General features: G+C 39.6%; 2 protein-coding genes across 6 annotated transcripts in view; one reads left to right on the forward strand and one right to left on the reverse strand.

Moving 5' to 3' along the window:
• The window catches only part of FERRY3 (FERRY endosomal RAB5 effector complex subunit 3), a 23302-nt gene extending 13027 nt beyond the window's left edge, over window positions 1-10275 (reverse strand). Inside the window, exons 1-9 of one of the 5 annotated variants that reach the window (XM_074825718.1) lie at window positions 10118-10275; window positions 9095-9207; window positions 8319-8513; window positions 7900-8045; window positions 6313-6494; window positions 4503-4602; window positions 4287-4408; window positions 1958-2064; window positions 989-1186 (exon numbers count right to left, since the gene is read on the reverse strand). In XM_074825718.1, coding sequence (XP_074681819.1) covers window positions 989-1186; window positions 1958-2064; window positions 4287-4408; window positions 4503-4602; window positions 6313-6494; window positions 7900-8045; window positions 8319-8496 — 1033 coding nt within the window. In that variant the 5' untranslated portion in view covers window positions 8497-8513; window positions 9095-9207; window positions 10118-10275. Of the gene's footprint in view, window positions 1-988; window positions 1187-1957; window positions 2065-4286; window positions 4409-4502; window positions 4603-6312; window positions 6495-7899; window positions 8046-8318; window positions 8514-9094; window positions 9208-9333; window positions 9834-10058; window positions 10077-10117 lie in introns of those variants that run through there. The other 4 variants (XM_074825714.1, XM_074825717.1, XM_074825715.1 and 1 more) reach the window with 4 other exon arrangements.
• Window positions 10272-18706, forward strand: RAD51AP1 (RAD51 associated protein 1). The gene is made up of 9 exons (XM_074825720.1): window positions 10272-10357; window positions 11198-11247; window positions 12606-12747; window positions 13521-13630; window positions 13970-14044; window positions 14695-14844; window positions 15987-16142; window positions 17000-17146; window positions 18019-18706. Exons 1-9 carry the CDS (start codon window positions 10338-10340, stop codon window positions 18144-18146), a joined length of 978 nt encoding a protein of 325 aa, XP_074681821.1. The 5' UTR covers window positions 10272-10337; the 3' UTR covers window positions 18147-18706.
• Window positions 18707-26757: the final 8051 nt, after the last annotated feature.

A 26757-nucleotide genomic window follows, 5' to 3' on the forward strand; every position in this document is an offset into this window, starting at 1 on the left:
GGGTATTACTTAAATGTCCATCTTCTCTTACCACCTAAGGTTTAGCATAAAACCAAATCTTCTCTATTTGTTATTAATTTAAATATTTAAGCAGTAAAAAAAAGTAACTGAAAATGAGTACAGATATGAAATAATACTGTCAGAATTAACTTGGAAACCGTAAACGGCACAAATGCAACTGCAATTTTTACTGGTACACTTCCTTTTCCTTCTTACTACAAGCCTGATTCCATGCTGTTTTAAGATAATATCAACCATCAAAGTCTATTTTTTTTTACAGCATGCTAGAATAACGACAAGTAATACTGGCTTCAGTCAAAAAGACACTTCAGGTGTAAATATTTTGGTATTAAACTTCAAGAGGAAGCTGGGAAATTCAATAATGTGGTTCAGAGAAAGCCTCCGTGACCAAAAGTGGCACAGGAATGAACACGTTTCATTGGTAAGCCTTGATACAGCACACCTTCATAGTGTCCAGTTACTCAAAAAGACAGGCACTTAAAATGGCTACTAATCAAGGTTTCCAGGAGTAGGCAAGTAATATTCCTATTGTTCTTGTTTGATGGAATTCATAGCACTGCAGATATCTAAAGCACATGGTAATTTTGTAAACTTAATTATCAATTTCGAATCCTAGCGTATTTCACTTTCATCTTTGCAAACAGGTTTCAGGATGCTAATCTGACATTAGAGAGTAAGTCAAAGGGAGGGAAAACAACACTGAAATGTTCACTCTAACATGTTCCTTACTCAAACACAAAACCTAGGGAGGAGATGAGAGATAACAGCATATCAGAGCACAACTCTGTCCCCCACCCTTATCCAGATCTCTCTTTGCATCTGTTACCCTTTTGCAATACCATGTCCAAAATATTAGGGTCTCCAGTAAATTTTACTTTTACAGGGAATATTTTTTGTGAGAGAAGACAGCAAGTTTTTAAGTGACATTTGTTTTCACTGACACGATATACCCCATTAGAGGACTCACCTCTTTTGATGCCACTATATGAACTGATACGGTTATCTACCAACAAAACCAGGCCACAGAGAGAAGTTGAATAGAGAGACATTGCAGTTTGAAGTCTGTGAAGTTTTACTCCACTTCGATGATTGCGCTTATGTTTGCAGAAGTCCAGCATATCAGCTCTCAGTAATCTCAAGTTATGCATGGTCTTCAACTGAGCTCCTGTATGGAATATAAATGATTTAATACATACAGTAAAAGAGGAAAGTCAGGACTGTTATTAAAATGCAAGGGATCAAAGTGCTCCCCTAAGTTTTGTGAAAAAGACCTAAGGGAAATACAATCAATAACACTCAAAGAAAGTTCTTAATTGTACATTCAGTTTTACATACATACCAGCAATTTACAAAGACCAAAAATGCAATATTTTCCACATGCTGTCACAAAGCAAGGCTTGTCTATACCAGAAGTGAGCCTTGTTCCTCATTATAAGGCTATAGATGAAATACTAATGCAGTCAAAACAGACAACAAGAAATTTCTATTGCATAAACAAAAAGTAAAAATTTTAAGTATCTATATTGCATAAACTAAAATTAAAAATTTTAAGTATCTATTTTCTGTTAATTGATTGTGGGAATTGAATTTAATACCCACATGTTCTTACCAATCATAAGAAAAGTTAAAATATAATTTTTAACTACTATATGTTTTGATGTTAGTGTGCCTTTCTACACTAGTCACCTTACTAGCGTGGATAAAAACTTGCTTCTAGAATGTTTTCCATTAAGTATATTTCTGGTAGCTACATACTATTTGATACAGTTTATACCATACTGTACTTCTCTTACAAATGTAAAGAACAGATACAAAACAATTACAAACTGTATATATTATATATGTTGACAGTTAAATACTATAAATAATACATGGTTTAGATACATTATTTATTAGCATCTGTTATTATGTTTGGTTTTGGTGTTAGTTTACTTACCCAAGTGAATAGTAAAACTTTCTTCTAACAGCCTTTGCTCGTCATAAATTCTTCCATTTCCTTCTACAGATTCTCTCAGCTGGCTGGGCTGAACCTTAATTTCATCACTGAAATAACGAGAAACGTACTGAAAAGTTTATCCTGATTTTTGTTCAAGACCAATAATATTTTGTGACAGCTATCCAAAGTTTTCTCGGCTAGTCTGTGGAAACCAAGAAACTAAACCTATCTGACTGAACTCCACTCAGCTGAGGTTTTACCTTTCTGGCACACAAGACCCCAGGAGCATACCAGCAGGAAGAGTAGACTCCACTGTTAGATTTACACTACCTAGCTCATTTGTAAAGCATTCTGAGATTGAGAAATAAAAATAATCACAATACCTAGTTATAACAAGAACATAGCAATAAAAGGAAAAAAAAAAGACTTCTTCTCAGCCTATTTGTAATAGACAAAGCCTTAATTATGAAGTTATTAGATAAAACATTTCTTTTTTCCCCACACAAAATGGGAGATTAAAAAAAGCCAAATCAAATGCTCCAGTGTTCAAACAAGAAGGAAATGTTTCAGATACCTGTTTTAATTTTTTTTCCTAAATTCAACTATCTGGTAGTAAGGGATATAATAAGTACTGTTTCTGCTACATGAACATCTCTCCAATTTGTTTCTGCATTAAATGAAAAGTTTGTCTTTATTTTCAAAGTGCCTAATCTTCAAAGGTGTTTTATGAACTCACAAGCAATTTCACTAATTGAAAATGCTTAACGAAGAGGTAGAACCAAGATACACTATTAATAAACATATATATATATACACACACAAACCCATAAAAGGAAGTAGATGCATAAAGATATATATGTCTGTGTATATATATATATATGTATAAGTATCTTTTATGTCTATATATGTGTGTAACACACACATTTTATCTTTCTCTCTCTCTTTGAGCTTCTAGTCGCCCTGCTTTAGACTTCCTGTGCATTATTTTCAAATGCGTTAGGGACCTATAGTTTTCAGGACTCAACACAAGCTGAGGGATCACACTTTTTGCTACTGTATGCGAGTACAACGATTAAAATACTACCACTTCACATCTGTTATAAGCATCCAAGATTATGAAGCCAAAACATCCTCACCCTTTCTCAGAGGTCCTTGCCTCTGGACTTTTAGCAGTCCATTTTTGCTAGCTTTCAGCTCTAAGCAACTTCACCTTGGTCTTATTTCACAGGGGTAGAAGGCCAGAACATGGGAAGAGGTTGACAGTGGTAAATATGAATAGCCTTTGTAATTTCACTATCTTTAAAGCCTCATGGAAATAATCAACAAAGCTAACATGAAAATTGTGTGGAAAAATATTTTAGGATTGGGTTTAGAGATTGAGCAGACTGTCACTACTGCAGCAGTGTGAGCTAGGCAGTTCTAAGGTGTTCTGAGACTAACCTGAGTCCTGAGAAAAGTAGTGAGAAATCTAAACATACAGCATCATCTTCCAATATACTCCCCCTCCTCTCTATCTTCCCTCATGTTCCATACACTCGTCTTCCTTATCCCAAAAGGAAACACTTAAGAGAAAGTGATGAAGTATTTCACGCATTATGATCCATGCCTGTCTCCTCATCACTGGCATCCACTTGGTTCAAAGGTGTTGCATTTCCCATAAATTCCTTACTGCATCCACCTAAATCTACTCAGACAGGCTCTTCTACTAATGCGAGGCATGAGAAAGCATCAGGTTTTACTTCTTCTATTTTCCTACGAGTAGCAAAGCTGCTGGTTACTAATTATAAAAAATAAGGATCTCCCCAAGTTACAAATTCTGGAGTTCCCTGCAATTTCCTCAGTGAGAAAGTTTTTCATTCTCACCACAAGCATTCACACTAAAAAATTACTTTTTTTTTTGACTGTCCAGTGATGTATACATAAAGCAAAACAAAAAAAAAAAAAAAGAAGAGACGTTTATTAATCCAAAATATGCTACACTGTTACCATTTATTAAGCTAAAGGTATTCTGCAGAACATCCTTAAGTGGTGACAGAAAGCCTTGTGAAATGGTGTTAAAGACAGACATTGTAAAGGCAAAATAGGAGAAAACTCCATTCAGCTCAAGTTGTAGTTTTAATGCATTACAACACTTTCTGGTACAGAAAGGTTACAACATTACACAATGAAGAAACTCCTAAAAATATAAATATTTAATTATGATGGTTTATTTGCCTTTGATTTGCTTTGATTATCCTGTTTAAATGGCTAATCTGAAATAAAGATTATACAAAAGCAATTACTTTGAACTACTACAGATGGAAGCAAGCATTGCAGAGGAATTAAATACCTGACTGAGCTGTTGTTGGGATTCTTTAGGTCCTGGTGAAGCTTTATCACCCACTCCTGATATTCCTGCTTCTGGATAGCAGTAGACTGTTTTAATTCATTGGTCCATTTGTTCTCCAAATCCTGTCAATATGACAGTGATAATTTGAGTGTTCTGTGTTTTCTTTTTAAGACAATTATTTGCATGATGTATTCTAGTGCACTGAACTTAGTTTACCTGCTGAGATTCAAAATGCTGAGCTGCCAACGAATTTACATCTTGGTCTGTTAGCGATTTCCCTAGCTCCTGCATCACCTTATCCATTTCAGCTCCTTGTCTGAAAGAGAAGCAAATGTAGATTTACAACAAGCAACACTTTCAAAAAACACTGGTAGAAGAACACCCATTGTTGTTGATACCGTTACTGATACAATGATCAGCTCTATCAGGCAGCTGGTCAATGCTCATCACAACGCAGAGGTACAACTGAACACACAGCTGGAAGATATGACGTGCAGTACTTTGTCCATCTGCTCATTCTGGAATTGGCATTTGTACGTTTGAAGTCTGCCCTCACATTTATTCAAAAGAAGGTACAACAGTATCTCTGGGTACTCTAATATAGCACTCCACTATCCTTATCAGTAGGAGAGTTTTTGAAATGTACCTACTCAGTCCCTTGCTTTCCTCCCGCCCCGATCACAGCTGATGCAGACAGGTAAACACCAGGAAGGAGGCTAAACACACCTATTTTTCACAGTAAGATGAGCTTCCAGATCAAACTACATTCAACAAGGGGACCTGGAGTTAAAGGACTGCCCTGCTATCATCAGTTCAACCAACACCTAGTCCCTCCTTAGTCTTCTTAATCCCTGGCTTCATTTAGTCTTTCACATTCAGCCCTTTCACATTCGATTTACCCTAGCACGGATTTAGCAGTGAATACCCACAAAACAAATTTGAGTTGAGGGTCAGGGATTCCAAGTCAGCTCCTGTGTAAACAGAACAACACCTACGCTCATCTGGGAGAGCCTCAGCTGCCACCAACATATGGAGTTTCTTGATTATAACAGATTGATATGTTAAATTCCACTGGAGTCAATTATACAGCTACAGCACACCAGAGCTCTACAACATTACTGCTTTTAGGATTAAGTGCTCTTTCTCTTATGTGCATACTTGAGAAGAGTCGATAAGCAACAAAAAGCATTGCTAACATTACTGGCAACATTTATCCCCAAATTAGAAATATGTATGATTCAGTCTAGAAGAAACTATATAAACAGATACGCATTGTATAATGCAAGCTTAAACACACACAATTCAAGAGGAATATTGTCACTTAGAATGCTAAACCAGACCTACTTAGAATATTCTGGCACCTTGCAAGCATCTACAGTATTTAGTATCTATGCTATATCTGTATTTGTGTGCATTCGTCTTCCTTAACCTAGTCTCCCTAGGAAAAAAAAAAAAAAAAAAAGAGGAAAGAAAAACCCGCATTGTATGTGTTCCCTCTTGTGGGCAAAGCAGCCACCTGCAGCTATTCGCGCTTATTCGGAAACTCAGGATCCCACATAGACTTTCCTAAATTTCAAATTCAAGTTTCTGATTTAAAGTTAGTTCAAGTTTTTTTGCTCATCTTTTCCCTCCACAGAACTTCCAGTTTTTCATTTAAATTACATCATAACAAAGGCAAAACATGGTACATACATGTACTTCATTTTCTAGATATCCTAAGCACTTCACATTGCTATATACCACTTCCAACGTGGATAGAACAATGGAAATCAAACCTTGTATTACTTTGATGGCCCTAGCTTTTATTTTTTTCAGTGACTGAGGAGAATATAAGATAGCTGACGGTAACAATAAGTATTGATAAGTATTGATAAGTATTACATAACTTTAAAGAGGGAAATCTAAAACTGAAATAGGGCTTACACAGATAAATACAAGTTGACACACGTTGTCCCATGAGTATACACCCAGTGGCATGCACCCCTCTTTAATAAGATAAGGGGAAAAAAAGAAAAAAAAGGAATACCTTTCACGTAGTTTTTTCAATTCCACATCTCTTTCACTTATTAATTCTGAGATACTAACAAAATAATTGTGTTCCAGGTTTAACAGCATTTCAGAAGCTGGAGAATGTATCAGATCATGATAAACATCTGCAAAATCTTCATCCCAGCTGGTTTCTTCAGGTTTTGCATATTCTAACGTTGTCTAAAAATTATAAGAGATTTTAAAGCATATGGTACGTTTTAGGACATATAAGGATCCCTCATAATGGTGGTGCAAATCCAGCTGGGCATGCACACTGTTGCACAACCTTCAACATACATGAATTATCTCTGTGATTATCTAATTTGAGCTTTCTGTATTCTACTTCAGCTTTAACATTTTCTCCCTTCCCGTATTCTTTCTCCTTCAAAGCAACTAACAGCAAAAACATTCAGGTGTTGGCTACAGTGAGGAATTACCAATTTTCAGCCATCACCAACTTGGAAAGCATAATAATATCTACAACAATGTTTGCAATTGATTAATTTTAGATAGGGCCCAAAATACCAGCTGTGCAAACAAAAATGCTTTGCTAGAAAGGATGACTAACCTCCGATGTCATTAGAATTTGATCAGCAACACTGATTTAAGAAAAGCCATTTTTACTGACCAAAGAACGGCCCAGAGATGCCAGTTTTGCAAGCCCCTTTATACTGAAACACTCCTTACATTTGCAGTCATTCCCACCAGATTCAGCAGACAAATTGAGATTGTATCATTGAAGTATAGGTTAATAATCTAAATAATCTAATCCTAACCTTTGTGCTCAGGCTAACCTGTTCATAGAAACCACTAGCACAGAAGATTGTAAACTCTTCCTGTGTTTTATCACATTCCCATGCTCCCCCAACACAGATTTTTTGCTTCTTAAGGGTTAAGCTAAACTCATTTTGTTGACATTCATTAAGGCAGATGATTTGCTTCCACTTCTCTTTGTAACAGACATATGTTTTGGAATTTTTCACAATATTCTTCTATATTCCATGATAAGCAAATTCCTACAAATTTTTCCTCAAATGCTGCAGTTTGTTGTTCTTTTTTTCTCTTTGCTAGGACCCCTTCAGTTCTTTCACATGTCTCTATTTTGAAGATCTCATGCAAAACTGGATTTGTTACTCCAGCTAAAGCCTCAGCAACATTAAGTAACATAAAACAGTCACGTGAATTCAGGAAATGAGCGGAAAAGTCTCTACCAACTATACACTTTCTCTTTAGAGTCTTCATTGCTATTACTCACATTTAGGGTAAGAGTACCACTTTACTATCTCTTGCTTTGATTCTAATACACTACAACCCTTATGTCTATTCCTGTCTGAATATCACTAGCTATTTACCTCTCAATTTTGTATCTTTTGACTCTAGTAAATCCCGGAAAAACCTGACTGGCAACTTGTACGATGAAGACTTACTGATCATGTTCAGATAAAAAGAAAAAATTGTAAGAATTGATCAGTAAAAGTGAATTTTAGTGTCATTTTGCCTCTTCACAGATGTGATTCTGTCTGTACATGCACACGCACTCTCACAAAGCAAGTCCTGAATATTAACTCTTCGGCCTTAATCTTACCTCTTTATAAGCTTTAGCCCAAGTATCTGCCAGCTGGTTTATGTCTATTTTTCCTGATTTCACTGCTTCCAGAGCTATTTCAGCTTCTCTATCATAATCTTTTATAGTTTCCTCTTCTATGAACTTATTAAGAGATTGCTTCAGGTCTATTATAACAAGAAGAGAACGGTCCATCAACAAAACATGTCAGTGGAAGTATCAGTAATCATCTAGGAAACATACAAATAACGTTTTTCTGAAAACCTGTTATTTGGGCACCTTACTTGCTAGTACTGACAGTAATTTTATTTAATGTTTTGCTGTTTTAAAAATTTTTTTTAAGACTGTTTTAGTAAATACGCTTATTCTGGTTTCTTAAAGCAGGTTGTAAGATGCTTGTGGACATCAGTATATGACACTAATTTAAGAAATCAATTTACCATTTTCTATAAAGCATGGCAGATTGTGCAGAAGCATTAGACGTCCGTGCAAATGACTAATATTCTCTTGCACAGGGAATTTGAGAGGCACGGTAAGCACTAAGTGTTGATTTCCAGCATTGAATTTGTACACATAGTCTCTCTCCCTAGTGCAGATCTTTCCTTTATTAGGCTTCATCTTCTTGAGTTGATTTCCTGCATTAGAAATGAAAATAACACGAGTTACGTTCTCGCAAAGTCATAAGTAAAAAATGATAACTAAAAACATGGCTTTGTTAACAATTAACAGCTTCTGGCAAGAAAACTTAAACCCCCAAATTGTTCATAGATACTCATCTCCATTCTGACTTCCAAATACATAGGTTGGAACTGAAGCATAAAGATCAGTTTCCAAAACACTGAATGCTTCTAAATTCTAACTGAGTGTATCAGTATATGACTTTGGGTAATTACTCTTACAAATTACAGTACAAGCCTCCTGACTTAAAGGCAGAACCAGGACAGAAAGAATCCTCGTAAATAGCAAACTTTGACTGAGACCCCACAACTGCTGCCACACATCTCAAAATCTGAAATTCTTCACAGCTCATCAGGATTTTATTTCCTCCTTTCTGCGGTGGTAGACTGGGGGGGGGGGGAGAAATAATTTTCAGAAAAAGCTTATTTTATCATTTTGTAATTTGCTTTAGGACAGATTGTAATTATTTTTTAATAATACCATCAAAAATTAGCCAAAAGAAAAGCAAGAGAACTGTCTATGGGATGAGAGCACATACCTGTGTCAGTAGTTTTTCCCTCCGTGAGGGCTCCTCCTACTCATTTACATTCCTCTTTTTGGAATATTACCGGCAAAGCTGGAAACATTACTGCAGCTGAAATCTCCCCAGTGCTAAAAACCACAATCCAAAAAGAAATGCAGAAAACAGAAGGAAAAACAAGTGTATTTTCTACAGCAAAATTCATGGGACCAGTTTATAGTTTTTTGGTCTGGGTTTTTTGTGGTGAACAAACCTACCTGTTGGAAACGGATTAAGCAAATCGGTTTCAAATCACTTCATGGTAACAAAAAAAATCTCAGGGCAACCAAAGCTAAACCGAACCGCTCTCCTGGCCCGTCACAGAGAGGGATTTAAACGGCACCACTTCGAAATACAAAACTGACGAACGTCTTTCTGCTACTCCCCGACAAAACAAGGTTTAGTGGGGAGGAAAAGGGCGAGACGAGGTGACAGCCGCCGACTCTGACCCCAGTACAGCCGAGCAGCCGCTGTGCCGCAGCAGAAAGCGCCAGACCGGCGCCTGTGCCCCCCCACAGCCCCACCGCAGGCTCTGGGGTGCCAGACCGGTGGCCCACTCCAAGAGAGGCAACGTTACAGAATCATAGAGGTTGGAAAAGACCTTGAAGATCCTCCAGTCCAACCATTAACCTCACACTGACCCTTCTCAACTCCACCAGATCCCTCAGAGCTGGGTCAACCCGACTCTTCAACCCCTCCAGGGATGGGGACTCCACCACCTCCCTGGGCAGCCCGTTCCACCGCCCAACAACCCTTTCTGGAAAGAAATACTTCCTAAGAGCCAGTTAGCTCCCCTTACTGAAAGAGCAGAAGCAAAGCTGGCGGCGGCAGGGAAGGGCCTGCACGGTCCCATCCACCTTTATCCCCCCCCTCCCCGGGAAGGCTCCAAAACCCCGGGGTAAACACAGCCCCTCAGCTCGGAAGAGGCAGCGCCCACACGGACCGGAGCCTCTTCCCCAGCCATGAAGCGCGGGAGCGGTGTCCTCCTCCCTCTTCGCTCACCTGGGCCCCGGGCGGGCAGGCGAGGGGGCTGGGGACCAGCCGCTGAGGAAGGCGGCGACGCCGGGCGGTTCCCGCCTCCCCGTTAGAACCTTCGGCTCCGGAGCCGCAGATTCGACACCCGCCCGCTTTGTGGCGAATGTGCCGGGCCGGAGCCCAGAGAGGGAACGGAGGGAGGGGCAGCAGTGTCGTCACCGGCGCGTGTGCCCCGCCCGCAGCGGGGATGGCGCGGCCGGTCAGGAGGTGCGTGAGTGCGTGAGGCGCGCGGGGCGCGCGGTGCGCGCGGTGCGTGCGGTGCGTGCGTGAGGCGCGAGGTGCGTGCGTGCGCGCGCGCGTGCGTGCGGCGCGCAGTCGCTGGAGCTCGCACCGAGCGGCGCCGGGTGCCGTTTCCTAGAAAGCCCCAGGGGCGCGCGCGGCGGCGGCCGTTGCCCGCTTGAGGGAGGGAGCGGGCAGGCGCCCTCCGCCCTCCTCCGCCCCTCAGCCGCCGCCGCTCGGGCGGGCCCCACCAGGGCCCTTGCGCTGCCGCACCGAGCGCTTCTCCGCGTCTGCTCGGGGACGGGCCTGCGCCGTGTCCGTTCCAGCGGGGCTTCTCCCTAGGGCCGGCGGCGGGGGCGACTGTGTCCCGCGAAGAGCGGCCCCGGCGGGTGGCGGCCTCGGGTGGGTTTGAAAGTGCCGCCGGTGCCCCGCTCTGGGTAGGGTAACGCCTGCCCCGGCGGCAGGGCCGGGTAGGGAACTGCCTAGAAGGCGCACGGAAACCCCATTTCAAGTGCCTGAAAGTGACCCGGGGGAAATTACTAAATTATTTAATTTCCGTTGCACTTCAGCAGTTCTGAGACAGCGCGTACGTAAGGAGAATACAGTGCTCCCACGACGAGAACAACAAAAAGCACTGTTATTTTAAGATTAAAAAAAAACCCTAAAAGTGATTCCTAATAACCCTATTGTGTACAGTAGCACTGGTTATACATACATTTGAACATGTGTTGCTTTTTTCTTCTAAAACACGATTCACCCAAAAATCAAGTGTTAGCAAGTCAAGATGCTCAATCTAAAAAGAATAATAGTGTATGTTTTTTGCCACAGGAACAAGAAAATTGTTGATTATTCTCAATTTGGGGATTTGGAAGATGATGGTAAGTGACCTGTTCTTGTACGTAAGAAAAATGCCAAGCACTAATGTAACCACCCAAAACATCATCAGTGTTTATAATGAATTAGTTCATTGAGAAGGCTGTTAACTGTTTTCACTGGAAGTAATCTGGGCACACTGTTAAATATCCTAATTCAACAAGAATATGATGGCTGTAAGCCAGAGTATAACCACAGTACGTCAATAAACTGGTGAATACGCTGTGTCTTGTTGCAGGAAAATCTGTTTCTCTCCCTGCCTTAGTTTTCAGTGGTGATTGGTTGCTCTGTGTCTTCCTAATTATCAGTTTGCAGGATTGTAAATCAGAATATAAAGGAGGTGTAAATCATCTGTACGTAGATCTAACGTTTCTCCTACAGCTCTGTATCTTGATGGGTTTTGTTTAAGGACATGGCAGTCAAATTTTGAGTTCCGTTGATCAGAAAAATAGATTGCAGGCTATTTGTTTTCGTGACAGTCCTCCTTTACTTCTAAGCCCTAATGGGTGTTATGCATTTTTCTTACAGAATTTGGTTGCTTTAATGGTTTTTTGTTTTCTCTGTTTTTTTCCATGCTGTTTGCAGGATCTAGGAAACAGTTTGAATTGGTGGGGAAGGGAGGGCAAAAATAAATAATATTGAAGGTCTCTTGTGAATCATGTGGATTAATGGAGATTCTTGGTTTCAGGAATAAGTGGCCACTTGTAATATGAAATAAAAGTGTAAATTCTCAGAAACATGAGTGATCTTATCTAAGGTTCTCCATCATTTAGAGAATACTGAAGATTATTTTTTTTTCCTTACTTTTCACTGTGATCTGCAGTGTCTTCAGCTGGAAGAAAGACAGTTTTCATGCCTTCTAATTTTCTTTGAAAATTGGAGAAATGGATTGTATTTGGTAAGAGGCAATATGAAAATGGGAGAAAAAGGGGAGCGGCCAACATTTTTTAAGAAGGGGAACAATTCCCAAAACACCAAGAACTCTAAAAATGTTTCATGACAGTGGTTACTCTTATAATTGATAGCTGTTCAGTGTATCAAAAGGAGAACGTCTAGTTATTGAAAATCTGGTAACACATTGGACATTGAAGCTTTATTGCCATATTGGTAATAAAAATTTAAATCATTACTTCGTGAATAAAAGTATATGCAAAAGAGGTTTTGTTAAATTTTCATTTAAAAGACATTTAAGAGTCGAATAGTGTAGTTACAGTTGTTGTGTTCTTTATAAATAGAATAAATTTCAAAATGGTTATCTTTGGTATATTTTCAGTGTGTGAGGAAAGTAAGTTGAATGACTCCCTTTGGTCGTATGGAAAAATATAGGAAAACTCATTAAAGCTTGTTGCTGTTCCCCAACCAGATGAAGACTTTGCCTGTATAACTGCACCCTCAAGCAAAAAATCCAGAACGCGGCTCAAGGATCCAAAGAAGGAGAAAAAAGAGAAGCAAAAAAAGCCACAGAAAGAATTGCCCCTGTCAGAACAGCAGGCACCTAGTAAAAGGTAAGCAATGTTGAAACATGGTCAACTCTGTGTAAAGTTGGATTTCAGTAATACTATTTGTTTTTTCTTTTTTTTTTTTTCCCCTAGAGTTTTAAGCAGCTGAGAATAAACAACTAACATATTAATGTGATATTTTCAGCTTTATTGATATAGTTGCAAATCAGGGATAACGTGATTATGCACAGAGTGGGGAAAACTTGCCCAACTTCAGTAGTGAGCTATGTCTATTTTGTTACAGCTCTAAAGAACTCCAGAACAAGTGGCCTGCATAGGTGCAGAAACAGGTTTGCGTGTCTGATCTTGTCTTGATATCTCTACAGTGCAAAATAACTGTAACAAGTCTGAGTTACTTAAGGGCTCCTAAAACTGAGAAACATAAAGACAAGTTTGACTCCTTAAAAAACCCCATATTTAAAGCTTGATAGAAAATACAAAGTCAATGAAAAAACACTTCTGATTGTTTTGGTGGCAAATGTGTATATAAATATTACATTTCAGTGTGGTATTTCAAACAAACATAATCACCTTTTTCTGTGATAATGCCAGTACATATATACACACAATGGTTTGCAATTATAATACTTCTAAGTATCATGTGCTTTAAATATTAGTGTATACTTTGTCTTTTGGAGAAGTAATATTCATGATACGATATGCTATAAAGTATGTATTGAAATATTAATTTCTTCACAAGAAGTTCAGTGAGTCAGAAGTAGATCTATAACCCTCATGTCATTCTTTTATTATTTAGCATGTTTGGGTTTTTTTTCCAGGATATCCTTGGATGACAAACTTTATCAAAGAGATTTGGAAGTTGCCTTAGCCTTATCTGTCAAAGAAAAATCTGCAGATATCCTTGAGGTGCAAAATTCCGAAGAACAAGGTTATTTTACAGTTCAATGCAACACTCTTTATTTATATATAGTGAATTCAAACATGACTTAATTCATTTTACAGTGAAATAGGTTGAAAGTCATGTTTTATTTCAAGATGTCATGTTAAGGAAATGAGAATATCTAGGTAATTCATGTCTTCTTATGTTAATTTTTTTTCTGTTGGAAAAATAACTATTCTTTAAGATCTTCCAAACATATAGTTTCATTAGAGACAGATAAAAATGTTAAGCTATTTTCATTTCTTAGTATCTTGGCATTTTGTAATGTGGTTTTGGAATACTAATATTTTATATTATTTTTGGTTTGTTTTCTGGATCCTAAAACAGGTAAAAACATCAAATCAGAATATGTACAGAGGAGACCCCTTTTTTCCAACTGCAGTGTAGACAGTGAACTTTTAGGTAAGTTGTTCTCATACTCTGTCTTCTCAGAACTAGCATTTCAAGATACATTTAAGTAGCTTATCCCTTCTTTGTTTCCATTGGTTTCTCTTTTTCACTTACATGAAAAAAATGATTCTTAAATAAAGACTAAAGGATCCATTAATTTTTTCATTAAAAATTTGGTCCCAGTCTTTGGGAAAACCTCTGGATTGCTGAGTGAGATTGTCAGAGATCACCAGAAGTTAGCTGGAAAAAGCAACTGACGTGTGTTTTCAGATGCTGAGTTTATTTACTTCTTCAAGGAGCTACACTGACCCTCAACTCCTTAATGGGTCTGTAATGCCTCAGCATCAAATAAATGTGACCAAAACATTTGCTGTGCCATTGGAAACTTTTTCATTTTTCCAGTTTTGTTTTTGGTCTTCTGTCCTTTTGTTAGCTTGATTACAGATTAATATTGATAACTTTCACAACCAGAAGGTCCAGTTTGGTCAATTGTAAGAGTAAAATGAAAATCACATGAAAACAAGTGCTGGTGATGTGCTTCTGTATAGTATACTTCAGAATCACAACAATTAGTTCTGGGGGCTCAAATACCTGCTTCTTTTTGAGAAGCAGAATAGAGTTACTGTGAATTTGAATTAATTACAGCACCTTCTGTTTTCTAGGTCTCAATCAGGTTATGGATGATGACATACCTAGGGGTGGTGGTAGGCAAAGGACAGCAGCATCTAAAGTTCCAGCACATCAGAAGTTACTGACTGTTGACAGTGATGATGGAGAGCGTGCTACTGACTCTGAGCCAGAGTCTGTACCTAGTAAGTTCTTCTCTATAAAAACCCTCTCCTTAGATATGCTTTGAAGGGGATGCCTTACGTTTAGTTTATATTTTCAGTGAAATGCATACTGCTTCTACTGTACCTTCCCTGTCCCCAGCATTACTGAATTTTAATACTAGTGGCATTTCAGTTGCACTTTGATACTAAATCTAAACTCTGGAGCTTATTCATACACATTCCCCAAACTGGCAGCAATGATGCTGCTTCTCTGCATTTGCTGCAGTATGTCAGAACAAATTTCTTCTACCATTTTTGTCCAGGAAAGTTTTGTCTCTTTAAAGAACCTCTGTTCATTTTTCCAGTTGTTGACTGGGATTTGCATCAAAACAGTGACTCTGGAGTAGTGTCAGGTGTTAGTGCTTTCAGTATTGGCTTTGTTTAAGCTTGTTTAAAGAAGCGAGTAGCCTCCCTTCTTTCCTTCCTCCAGTTCTCAACTTTTAGAAAAACTGTGCTGCGTGTGACTGGAGGTCAGCTGGCCTCTCACTCTGCTTCTGGTAGCAGCCTGGTATTGAACACGCACAGAGCGTGATAGACGTCTCTCTCTCATTCCCCAATGGTTAATGTGTCTGTATCCACTCTTTTATTCCTTACTGCAAGGTTTATTGGAAAATATTTCTGGAATTGTCAGTGAAATAAAACATCAGGGGAATAATCCAGATACTCCTGTTGATAGAGAGCTATTTTTAAGATTTGCTAATGTCTGGGTTTTTTTAGCAATAAATCTATAAAATCGTTCTTACAGCTGAAATTAGACGTAGTGTTTTTCCACTTTAAATAGTCATGACTAAGATATATGTAAAAATTGGAAACCTTTCCAAATAATTTTAACTGCTTCATCTTGCCCACATGGAATATTGGTGATTCTGCTGTTAAAATCATTATTGTATGCAGTTTATACCAGGGCGTTCCGTTATTAAAGTACAGAGCAAGAATTCTGTAAATACAGAATGTTTTATGGAGGCTATTTCTTTCTCAGTTTAACATATAAATATGGACAAATTTGTTTTATTGTATCCTTAAGCTATGCTGTTTTTTTATGTCCAGAATTTGATTAGAAAGTCCTGGAGTAATAGTAAATTGTATTTCCTGTAAAGAGATGACATCCCTTTTCCTTGCTGTAGGTGAGGAGTCAGAAGAAGATTCAGATTATAGTGAAGGTGATGATGAAGACTTTGCTGTGGAAAAGAAGAAAGCCAAAGGAAATAAAAAGAAAACCAGACAAAAGATGCCAGCTGAAAGAGAAAAGAAAACTCTCAAACCCCAGATTGATACTACAGGTAAGTTTGTACTATGAATTTGAAATAGACTTCTTTATAATAAAGGTCCCTTTATTTTCACTGAAGGAATAGATAAATTTGGCTGACAGACTGACTGGTCAGGGTTATGATGAAAATGACTATGTGCAGAGTAAAGGGAGGAGAGTAGAAAAAAAATCCTGAAAGAAAAAACACTTTATAGTAAAATAACACTCCTTACAATAAAAGCAGACAAAAGTGAATAGACAGAGTTCATTTCATTTATATATCTGGTTTTTAAAAGGTTAAATAACAGTGATGTGAGGATTTTTTTTAAAAAAATTATAATCTCAGAGCCTCCTCTTGCATTGAACTTTTAATTCAAGGGTAGCTAAACAATGCTAGTTCTATTAACCATGTGGTGAAAAACATTAAATCTGCACGCCCTTCAGAGTTAATTGTTCACTGTGTGACTAACACAATTTACTTTAAATAGCTTAAGAAAATTCTTATCATGGTGTTAATCTTGTGTCTGACTTGGTAAAGTGTTTTAATTTCAGGCCTGAGTTTACAACATGTAATTTAGTTTAAAATTAGTTTTAGTTATGACAAGGAATGGTTTGCTTTGTGTAGCTGACAGAAGAATCTTCCCTCTTAGAAATCTGATACCTGGCAGAGCTTCAAGAAGAAATTGTTACACTGCTTATTTTCAAACCAGGATTGAAATTCCAGAGTATAACAGGACTGACTGTATAAAGATATACTGTTAAAGATGTGACAATCTAGTAACGTAGTCATTATTTCACTCAGTGCAGAGAGCTGGTGCTGTACAGTGATCTGTATGATGATATCTCTGCTAAAGAGTATCCTTCTAAGGTTGCTTTTATTTTCCAACTAAGTATCACCTGTAGTTTCTCCTTCACGGATAACGGAACAAAAATCTGAGGCGACACAAAAGAAAATGTCCAGTTCTTCAGAACCAGCTGGGAGGCCTCTACACACATCAAGTCCTGTAACAGACAAGAAACCCAAATGGATACCACCAGGTACCTGTAAGATTGTAGCTATAAACAGATACATTAGCTGACTTAAGTTCTTCACAATCTCTCCTAAAAGCAAACAAGCAAATAAACAGTATTTCAGACAAACGACTGCCCTCTTATAGGGAAAGGTATTCTTCTGACCTTAGATTTTTAAAAAAAGGAAAAAGAGAAGCTATCTCCATGCTTCTCTTCCTTTTACAGCATTATCCTTAACTCCTTTATGTGGGGAGGATAATATATTTTTCAGTGTGTGGATCAAATCTTAATCAAGAGGTTGTTTTGTGGCCATTTCTTTCTCATTAAGAGCTTTCTTTATCTCTGGTACGTGCTGCATTATTATTGATTCTAAACAAATAATATTAGAAAAATGTTGGAGTGTTTTAACCACTCTAGTAAAGCAAATGCTTAGAAGTTTTGTTTTCTTAAAGTGTTTGAGCATGCTGCTGCTGACTCCTGCCTCTTTGATTTTCTATCATATTCACTCTTCTGTACACATTTCTTTCTGTTTGGCTCCTTTCTCTCAAGCCTTCATTTTCCACTTGGAATTGTGTTCAGTTGTGTGATTCTCTGTGGAAAACCTGAAAATGCACAGTACACTGGCAACAGTTTGTATGTGCTTGTCCAGTGTTGCTCCAGGGTGTTGCTGGTTAGTTAAAACTCTGCACCATACCTGCTGCATTGGCTCCCACATAGATTCATTCCTGGTAAGTGTGCTGATTTTCATGTGCTTCTGTGGTTGTTTAGACCTTTTTGCAGTATATTTAGAATACTTCTTTTGTTCTGCTATGAAAACTATAAAAAGACAACAGTCCTATGATTTTTTTTTTCCCCCCCTCTAAACCTCTTACACCTTTTTGTTTTAAAATTATTTTCAGGTGCATCGGGAAGCAGTAATAACTCTATGAAATATGTTTCGGTGAAGTCACCTACTCAGTGTCTTAGACTCGGCCTCTCCAGACTAGCGAGAGTCAAACCACTGCATCCCAGTGCTCCCAGCAGTTAAGTGGTCAGTGACAAGGTGCCACATGAAGGAAAAGACTTTGGAAAGGGTTTTGCTTATAAATAGAGGCTGGGCAGCAAAAGCTTCATGGTATCATCCATTGTGGAGGACTGTTGGTTATGTACGTGTCTAATACCATAATGAGTTTTTATTCTGCAAAATGCTAGACAGCCTGAAGTGCTGCTGAACAACAGCATTATTTAATCAAGGTGACACCTGGGTCAGAGTTGTGGGTTTGTGATAATTTTTATTCTCTGATATCTGGACTCTTGGCATTAAAAGAGTCTAGACAGCACTGTCAGTTATAGAATTTGGTGTCTCAAATGGATTCTTAACACAAGTGAAAGCCACTGTTTAAAAAATACTTCTTGGAAGAGTGAAGTTATCACTTTCCACCCCCTTCCTGGGAAGTTTGTCACCACTCTCTCAAAATCTGTTAACGTTTGCATACCTTATATGTGGATTTTGATTAATTTTTATGTATTATAGATATAACTGGCTTTTAGAATGTTGTTCTTATAAAAAAAAAAAAAAAAGAAAAGAAAATGCTTTCTATAATCTAATGAATCATATTCATTGACCATCCATTTTGAAGATCAATTCTAAATTTTGGCTGCAGCCCGGAAAATATTTCTGCATCTGCATACTCTTATTGGAAGTCAGCAGCATTAGTCAGGCTCAGACAGTGAGGATTTTGTTTTGAGCTCCTTGGTCTTCATTGAAGACCCCAATACTGTGCGTAGTTAGTGGCTTTGGTAAAGCGTTGAAGTGGTAGTTACTGAGTAATGCAGCCAAGCTTTCAAATGTATTAGTCCACAGTGTAAATCATTTCCGATCTGAGCATCTTGACTGTCCGATGACACAGCAGATGCATTTCTGCCTCTATTACTTAAGGGATCTGGTCATGACTGGGTGAATTGCATTAGCAAAGGAATATGTAGCCCTGTTCAGAGTAATTCCACAGACAAAAGCATGGTGCTGCCTAAAGTAAAATTAGGGTATGACAAATTACTTTTTAACTGTATAATACTTCCACTATTAAACCAAGATACTAATAAATGCATATTTACTAAAAACAATACACATATTGCCTTGTGGAAGGAATGAGAAATCTGTGGATGAAAATCTCTTTCTCAGAAACAAGGAACTGTGGGCATTGTGACACATAATCTCTCATCACACGCGTTTTGGATTGCTGGCATGGAACCACAGGGTGAGTTCAGGAGGGGAGGCATGTGCCTGCTGTCCCTGGGGCTTGGCTGACCCGGTCATCACTTGTCTTCTCTTGCTAAATCAGCACATCGCAAAACCAGAAGTTTGTAGTAGGTTCCCGTCAGATGAGCTTGAAACTGCGCCCAAACAAGGGTATTACGACCTAGACTGGGAGCCCAGGGAGTCGTAAAGGTTCTGTGGTCCCCTCAGATTAAATTAAGGTGAAACGACACCAACCGACTGGTTAAAATGTACTTGCAGTAGACACGATTTAAACTTGGAAAAGGATAATAAGCAATGTGTTCTCTTATTGATAAATGGAGAGGAGAGGAGGGGAGGGAGGAGAGAGGAGTGTTAAAGAATCCAGATCAGCCCCCCAGGTTCCAGTGTTGTCTCAGGTCTGGTAATCTCGGGTGGTGGGTGCACACCCAGAAAAGTTTTCTGACGCCTTTTAAGTTCATTTTATGGACTGATTTACATACTAGATGAAGAGAGGCAGGTATTCCACAAACTCATTTGCATGAGAGATGGGGGAAAGGTGGAGCATGGGTTCTGCGTGTGTGCATTGAGGGGGAACGGGGTGCATTAACCCTTTTGTCCAGTTGAGTTGGTGGTCATCATCTCCCCCTACCACCTTGACCTTTTCCTCAGTTTTTTGTCTCCTGGGCAATTATCCAGTCATTGGCTCCATCTGCTGGCAGGCAGTTTCTCTTATCAATATTTTAGCTGTTTCTTCAAGTCATAAAGTGTAGGCATTAACCCGAACATACGGTTTTACTCAGTCTGCGTCTCCCTGCTTCAAGGCTTATCTAGGGAATCAGGCCACACAACTGCAAGGGGGTGGAGCCGTGCACCCTTCCACACGCTCTGCGCTTCCCTCGGCAGTTAATTAATTCCTTACGCTAACCACAAAGGCCACAATTTGTCCTTGAGGCTTTTCATATCGATGAATCTTTGAGGCATTAACTCCTTCAGTTCCTCACAAAGGGTGAGGCAGGAATACCCGCAGGAGGAAGGGTAGGTATGCAAGAACAATGCTTGTGACAACTAGTATGTAATACATGTGTTCTGCTATTTCTCTCCTTGATTCCCTCTCTTTGTGCTTGCTTACGTAGCCCCTTTCTGAGGTGTACAGCGGATCACTGGCTGCAGCAAAATGGGAAGCACAGAGAGCCTTGGGCTTACGTAATATTCAGTCCACCACCTGTCCTTGAGCCCCTCCTTAGGTTTGTGGGGTTTTCAAGTTCATGAGGATTTGCCAGTATTTCTCTACTTTTTTTCTGAGTGAAAATTTCACATAGGCAATTAGAAAAAAATGTCTTTGAAAGGGAAGTAGTAAATGTCCTTGATCGTATATTTCAAAGCTACTCTGTACCTGACCTGCAGAAAAGGTTCTTGCTGATAGGTGTAGATTATTTTTATAAAAGAACTTCTTTTCTGTTCTAGGTTATTAAAGGACATGGTCAAAAGCAGCCAAATTGATTTAGGGGCTGTAATTGTTACCGTAATTTTTTTCTTCTATTAGTAACAGAGAGGTTGTCTGTGTTATTCCAGCTGCTTTCAACCTTGGTGTGCTGGGATTTTTGGCAGTGAGGGAGGGGGTGCAGGGGGGGCCCCCTGTGAGAAGCTTCTTAAAGCTCCCCCCCAGCTCCAAGTCAGACCCATCTCTGGCCAAGGCTGAGCCAATTAGTGATGGTGGCCACACCTCTGCGACAACATATTTAAGAAAGGGAATTGGGGGCGGGGACACGACTTTGAGGATGGGTTACAAGAAGGATACCTCTGCCAACACCGAGGTTGGTGGAAGGAAGGAGGAGGAAAAGGGGAGGTGTGCTGGAGCAAAGACCCCTCCTGTATCCCGTGGTAAGACAGCAGGGCCACTCCCCACCACCCATGGGGGTCACTGGAGGAGCAGAGATTCCCCTGTGGCCTGGGGAGGACCCCAGGACTCTGTGGGAAGAAGCAGCCCCCGCTGTTGTAGTTCGGTGCTGGGGGGACTGCAACACGTGGGGGTGACCCACGCCAGAGCATCTTGAGAAGATACATCCTGTGGGGAGGACTCACGGCAGAGAGAGTTTGTGGAGGACTGTCTCCTGTGAGAGGGGTGCCACACGGAGCAGGGGCAGAATGCAGCAGAGTGCTTCCCCCCCACACCTTGCAGGAAGGAGCAGTGGACTGACTGCACCCCCATCCCCTGCCCCTGTGCTGCTGGCGGGGAAGGTAGAGATATCAGGAACAAAACTGAGCCTGGGAAGAAGGGAGGGCTGGGGGCAGGTGTTTTAAGATAGGGTAATGCTTCTCACTGCCCCATTCTGTCTGTTAAGTATCATTATCATTAGTGTTTTGAATTAAAGTGATGTCATTTTTCTTCCCCTAACGAGCCTGTGACCATTAACGAGTGAGCCATCTCTCCCTGTCCTTATCTTGATTTCTGAGCCTTTTGATTCACTTTTCTCCTTCCCAGCTCTGGGGTGGAAGGGGCGAGTGAATGGCTGCGTGGTGATCAGTTGCTGTCTGGGCTCAAACCATGACACTTGGAAAATTCATTTTTTGCCGAAAATAACATTTACAGTTCCATTATTGCTCTAAATTTTAAACAATGCAACATAGACTTGTCCGTGCATCATTTCTCCAATGGTTGCACAATGGTATGTCATGAAATGCGTTTTGATTTCAATTTGTAAAGCAATCAGAAAGTGTGTTGGTTTGTGTGTCAGAATTTACAGTTTTCACATACTTCTGCTTTAGAACTGCATCTGTATGAGTAAAAAAAAATAAGAACAGGATTGTTAAAGAAGAGATCGCTATTTATAGATGTAAACTTTGCTGCCAACTCATCAAAGTCACGACTGTGAGTAGGTCCCCTGTCTGATCTGGAGATCAGCTCTTGCTTCGGAACAGCAGAGGGTTTTTCCAGCGCTGATTGCGACTACGACACGCCGTACTGCTAGTGATGGAAGCAACTGCTGGACAACTGGAAGTTGCCTTTGCGTGGCTGTGCGAGCAGTTTGCTACGCCCATGGGGACACAGGTTGGTTAGTCCTGGAGCAGGGCTGCATCACAAAAACACTTCGCAGAATTCCACCAGCCCGAAGACACCGTGCTCCAAGGCTGATACATAGGCTTGGTCTGAGACAAGCTTAAAAAACTAGTTAGAAATGGCTACAATTTAGGGACACAGCAGCATGAAATTGCTTTGAATATTCATAAAGCAGATTTATGTACCTCCAGACATTTGATGTCATCAGTGCATCTCTCACCTCCTACTCTCTTTGAGAGTACTGATAATACCACAAAAAGAGAGGAGGAAATCGCCAGACAAGATCAGCAGAAACCTACAAAGTAAAAGTTGAGTACTGCAGCTTGGTAGGATAAATCTGTGTCTTCAGGGACACCTACAGCACCTCCTGACTCTCTGTGCCACAGAGATTCTGTTTCAGACAGCGGTGATTGACTGGGCAATTCACAGAAGACATGTCTCTGCACTAAGATCCATCAATGACAGCTTGGCAATTAACAGTGACACTTTGCCACAGCAGCTCTGAAGAACTGCTGGTTTAGCAGTAACTTTTAATGCAGTAAGGGTTTGACTTTAGATTTGATATTCTTAATACTAAATGCAGAGCATTATTTAAAGGAGAATGTTTGAATAAGATATAAAGCAAGAGCAGGGCTCAGCCTTCCTGCTTTGGTTGGACACAGGGTTTCAGTAGATACTCAGCAGAACTGCAACAGATGTGTATTTGGGAGCTCCAGCATCAGAATGAATAGAATAGAACTGAATAGATTATTTCAGTTGGAAGGGACCTACAGCGATCATCTAGTCCAACTGCCTGACCACTTCAGGGCTGACCAAAAGTTAAAGCATGTTATTAAGGGCATTGTCCAAATGCCTTTTAAACACTGATGACCACCTCTCTAGGAAGCCTGTTCCAGTGTCTGACCACGCTGTTGGTAAAGAAATGCTTCCTAATGTCATGTCTGAACCTCTCCTGATGCAGCTTTGAACCATTCCCACGTGTCCTGGCACTGGATCCCAGGGAGAAGAGCTCAGCACCTCTGTCTCCACTTCCCCTCCTCAGGAAACTGTAGAGAGCAATGAGGTCGCCCCTCAGCCTCCTCCTCTCCAAACTAGACAGCCCAAAGTCCTCAGCCGCTGCTCACAGGACATGCCTTACAGCCCTTCCACCACCTTTGTTGCCCTCCTCTGGACACATTCAAGGACCTTCAGATCCTTCTTAAAGTGTGGGGCCCAGAACTGCACCCAAGGTGCGGCTGCACCAACGCTGAACACAGTGCAACCGTTGACCCTGCTGTCAGCCAGCACCCCCAGGTCCCTCTCTGCAGGGCTGCTCTCCAGCCACTTCTCTCCCAATTTACACTTGTGCCCAGTGTTACTCCATCCCAAGTGCAGAATCCAGCATTTGTTCTTATTAAATTTTATGCCACTGATGATTGCCCAATGCTCCAATCTATCCAGATCCCCCTGCAAGGCCTCTTGCCACATTCAAGAGAATGAAAACCAAGCTCTTGGATCCAGCTTCCTCATTTATGTTCAGTGACTCTGATCCACGCTCAAGTGCTCCATTGCATAGTCTAGATTCATGGTCTGTCGAAAAGTTGCATTTATTTTCCATGAGAGTTTTGTTCACTAATGAGATTTGAAAGTGTGCGAAGGAAATTGGCACTGTATTCACAAAGCCTGGATTTTGCGCTGATTTTGAATTCCTCTGCGCTGTTCAGAGAACAGCTGAGATAACATGGTCACAGATTATTATTTCGATGGTGTTGAAATATCACAGTGGGATGAAGGAGTTAGAGATTTTGATTTGGAAGAATAAATAGGCTTCTTCAAAACAGAGTTTTATCAGTGTTATGATTTTTTTCTTCATCCTGATTTTCTAGTCTATATATAAAGGTAAATAATGGCATAAAACAACAAGCTTAACATTAAGAAAAATAAATAAAACAAAGTCATTGTATACAATTATAATTGAGGGAGTTTGGGATAGATAAATAATTGGTTATGGTGACTGATGAGCTGTAATTTAGTGGAATAGATTATATAATGTGCAAATAATCCTTGTGTTTAGTGTTCAGATAGTTATAAAATATTTTTCTACTTGTAAATTCTTGAAAATAATTTGTTCAGCCTTTGTTTCTATGCTCAGACTCAGCCCTGCACTGAATTTCAGCAAAAGATATCTAAGAACTTGTACCTGTAAAATTGCTTTTCTGGGGATTAGACGAAGTAAGTGTGAAAGATTCTGAGCAGTTCATATGCCCATCCTTGAGGCTGGATCCATTAATCCTGTCATGACAGAGGTTTGTCTAAATCTTCTCTGAGAGTGGTGGAGCGTCCCCAGCTTCCTTGGGTGATCTGTTCTAGAACTTGAGTCTGGCAGAGCACACTGTCAGAAAGCTTTTCAGCAGGGGTAAGGAGATCTTTGAGTTTTTAATTTAGCCTGTAGGCTTGTTACACTCTCCTACGTCTCCAGGTATAAACTGATGTCTTCAGACTTGGTAGAGCTGGAGTCTACTCAAAGTCTAATGATGACATGTTCTCACGTTGTTTGAATCTCTCTATGCAGTATAATTCTTCCTCAAAATGTTGTTAACCAACTCATGAATATTGTCTTAATACAGTTTTATTAGTCCAAGTTTTTCCTTTGTGTTTCTCTGTCTTGTCCTCCTGTTTCTGGTAACATATCTGGGAAGCAACATGTGAGAATATCAAAATTTTGCAGCTGAGAAATGAATGCAACTTAAGTGACTAGCAATTCTTACTGAGCAATCACTTCTGTTCTTTAGCATTATCTTATAGAATATGGTATGTGCAGAGGATGATATGTGTCAAATCTCTATGAAATAGGAGAAATCACTAGCTGTCATTAAATACTTAGTCAAATACATATGCTGCTACCATCATCCTTAATCCATGCCTTTGCAAAGCATTCCATTAATGGCTTCACTTATTTTTTGCTTGCAGATTTGTTGTTTATTTGCTCTTGATATATTATCAATCATGTTACCATCATAACACAAAAACCACTATTTCAGCTTTCTGAAAAAAATGAACTTACTTTTGATTCAGAAGCTCTCAGCTTGTGAATAATTCATTATATGATTCAAAAGGTCTGAAACCCAGCCCTCATTTCCCTGGTCTGTACTGGTTTTTCTCAGATGTTCTGTTAATGTGAAATTCTGCATCTTTTGAGTAGCTAAATAATAAAGGTGTAACTTAATGCTTACTCGGAGCCATGGGATTTAATAAGGGACACAAACCTTTTTGCATTATTTTTGTAATAGGAACAAGAATGCCCAAATACCATTTCCTGAGATCAATTGCATCAGGAATTCTGTGCAACTCTGTGGGTTGCTCTTCCCTAAACTGCTCTTTAATTTTTGACACAGGGGTTAGGTGTCATTTACAAGATGCACTATGTCTAAGCAGATAAATATCATCTGTCTTCCATGTTTGATCCTTTGTGTTGTCTCAACTTTCTTTTATCCAGCTGACGAGTAACGTGTCAGTGCAAACCACAAAAATGAAAAACCAATGTTACCACTTCCTGTGATCCTCTGTGCAGAAACCTGCTCTTTGCATTTTAAAACAGTTTGTCCTGCTACTTCAAAGAATTATTGGTCTGTCTCCACTCATGTGTGGCATCATTCTCTTGAGAGGAAGCCAAAAAGCTGTGAAAAAAACAGATCTGATTTGAATTAAGGCTGCTTCTGCTGTGCTGAATCTTTCACTCCTCACACACCCAATACTCACAATGCTTGTGTGCATTTTAAACAGAGACTTTGAGCATGTGTTGTTCCCATACATTTGGGATAGTGAAAATATGAAAATTAATTTTCTTAACTTTTTTCTGTCACCATTTGTTTTTGAATATACCTCTAATTTCTAAAAAGTTAAAGATTAATTTTCCCTAGCCTTAACTGAACAAGAGCATGAAAGGACTTAAAGCTTAACTAATTGTCATTGTGTGTAGAAGACAGGTTCTATGTTTTCCCTAGTGTATTTAAGCTTCTATCTAATGCTCAGGCATCTCAATTCCTCTCACCAAATTATTTTTTGTAATTACAGTCCTTATGCCCAAAGCAATCATATTTATGTTGTCATCAAAAATCCTCAGACTCTGAAGAACAAAGAAGCCATCTGAAATATGAGACAATAGAAGTGATCAAACATGAAAGACAGGTGATATTTATCTGCCTGGAGATAGACCATCTTGTAAACTAGAGCCAAAAATACAGATTATCTTACTGTTTCCCTCCTTAAACAGATGAGAGATCTTACTCAAGTATCTCACTTTTTTTACTTCCACTAAATCTGTGTAAATCTATCTTTAATCCTGTTAGTTTTGCAGGATTCATTAAACTGAAGGTTTCTGAA

This window comes from Strix aluco, chromosome 5 (genome assembly GCF_031877795.1).
Source record: "Strix aluco isolate bStrAlu1 chromosome 5, bStrAlu1.hap1, whole genome shotgun sequence".
Lineage (NCBI taxonomy): Eukaryota > Metazoa > Chordata > Aves > Strigiformes > Strigidae > Strix > Strix aluco.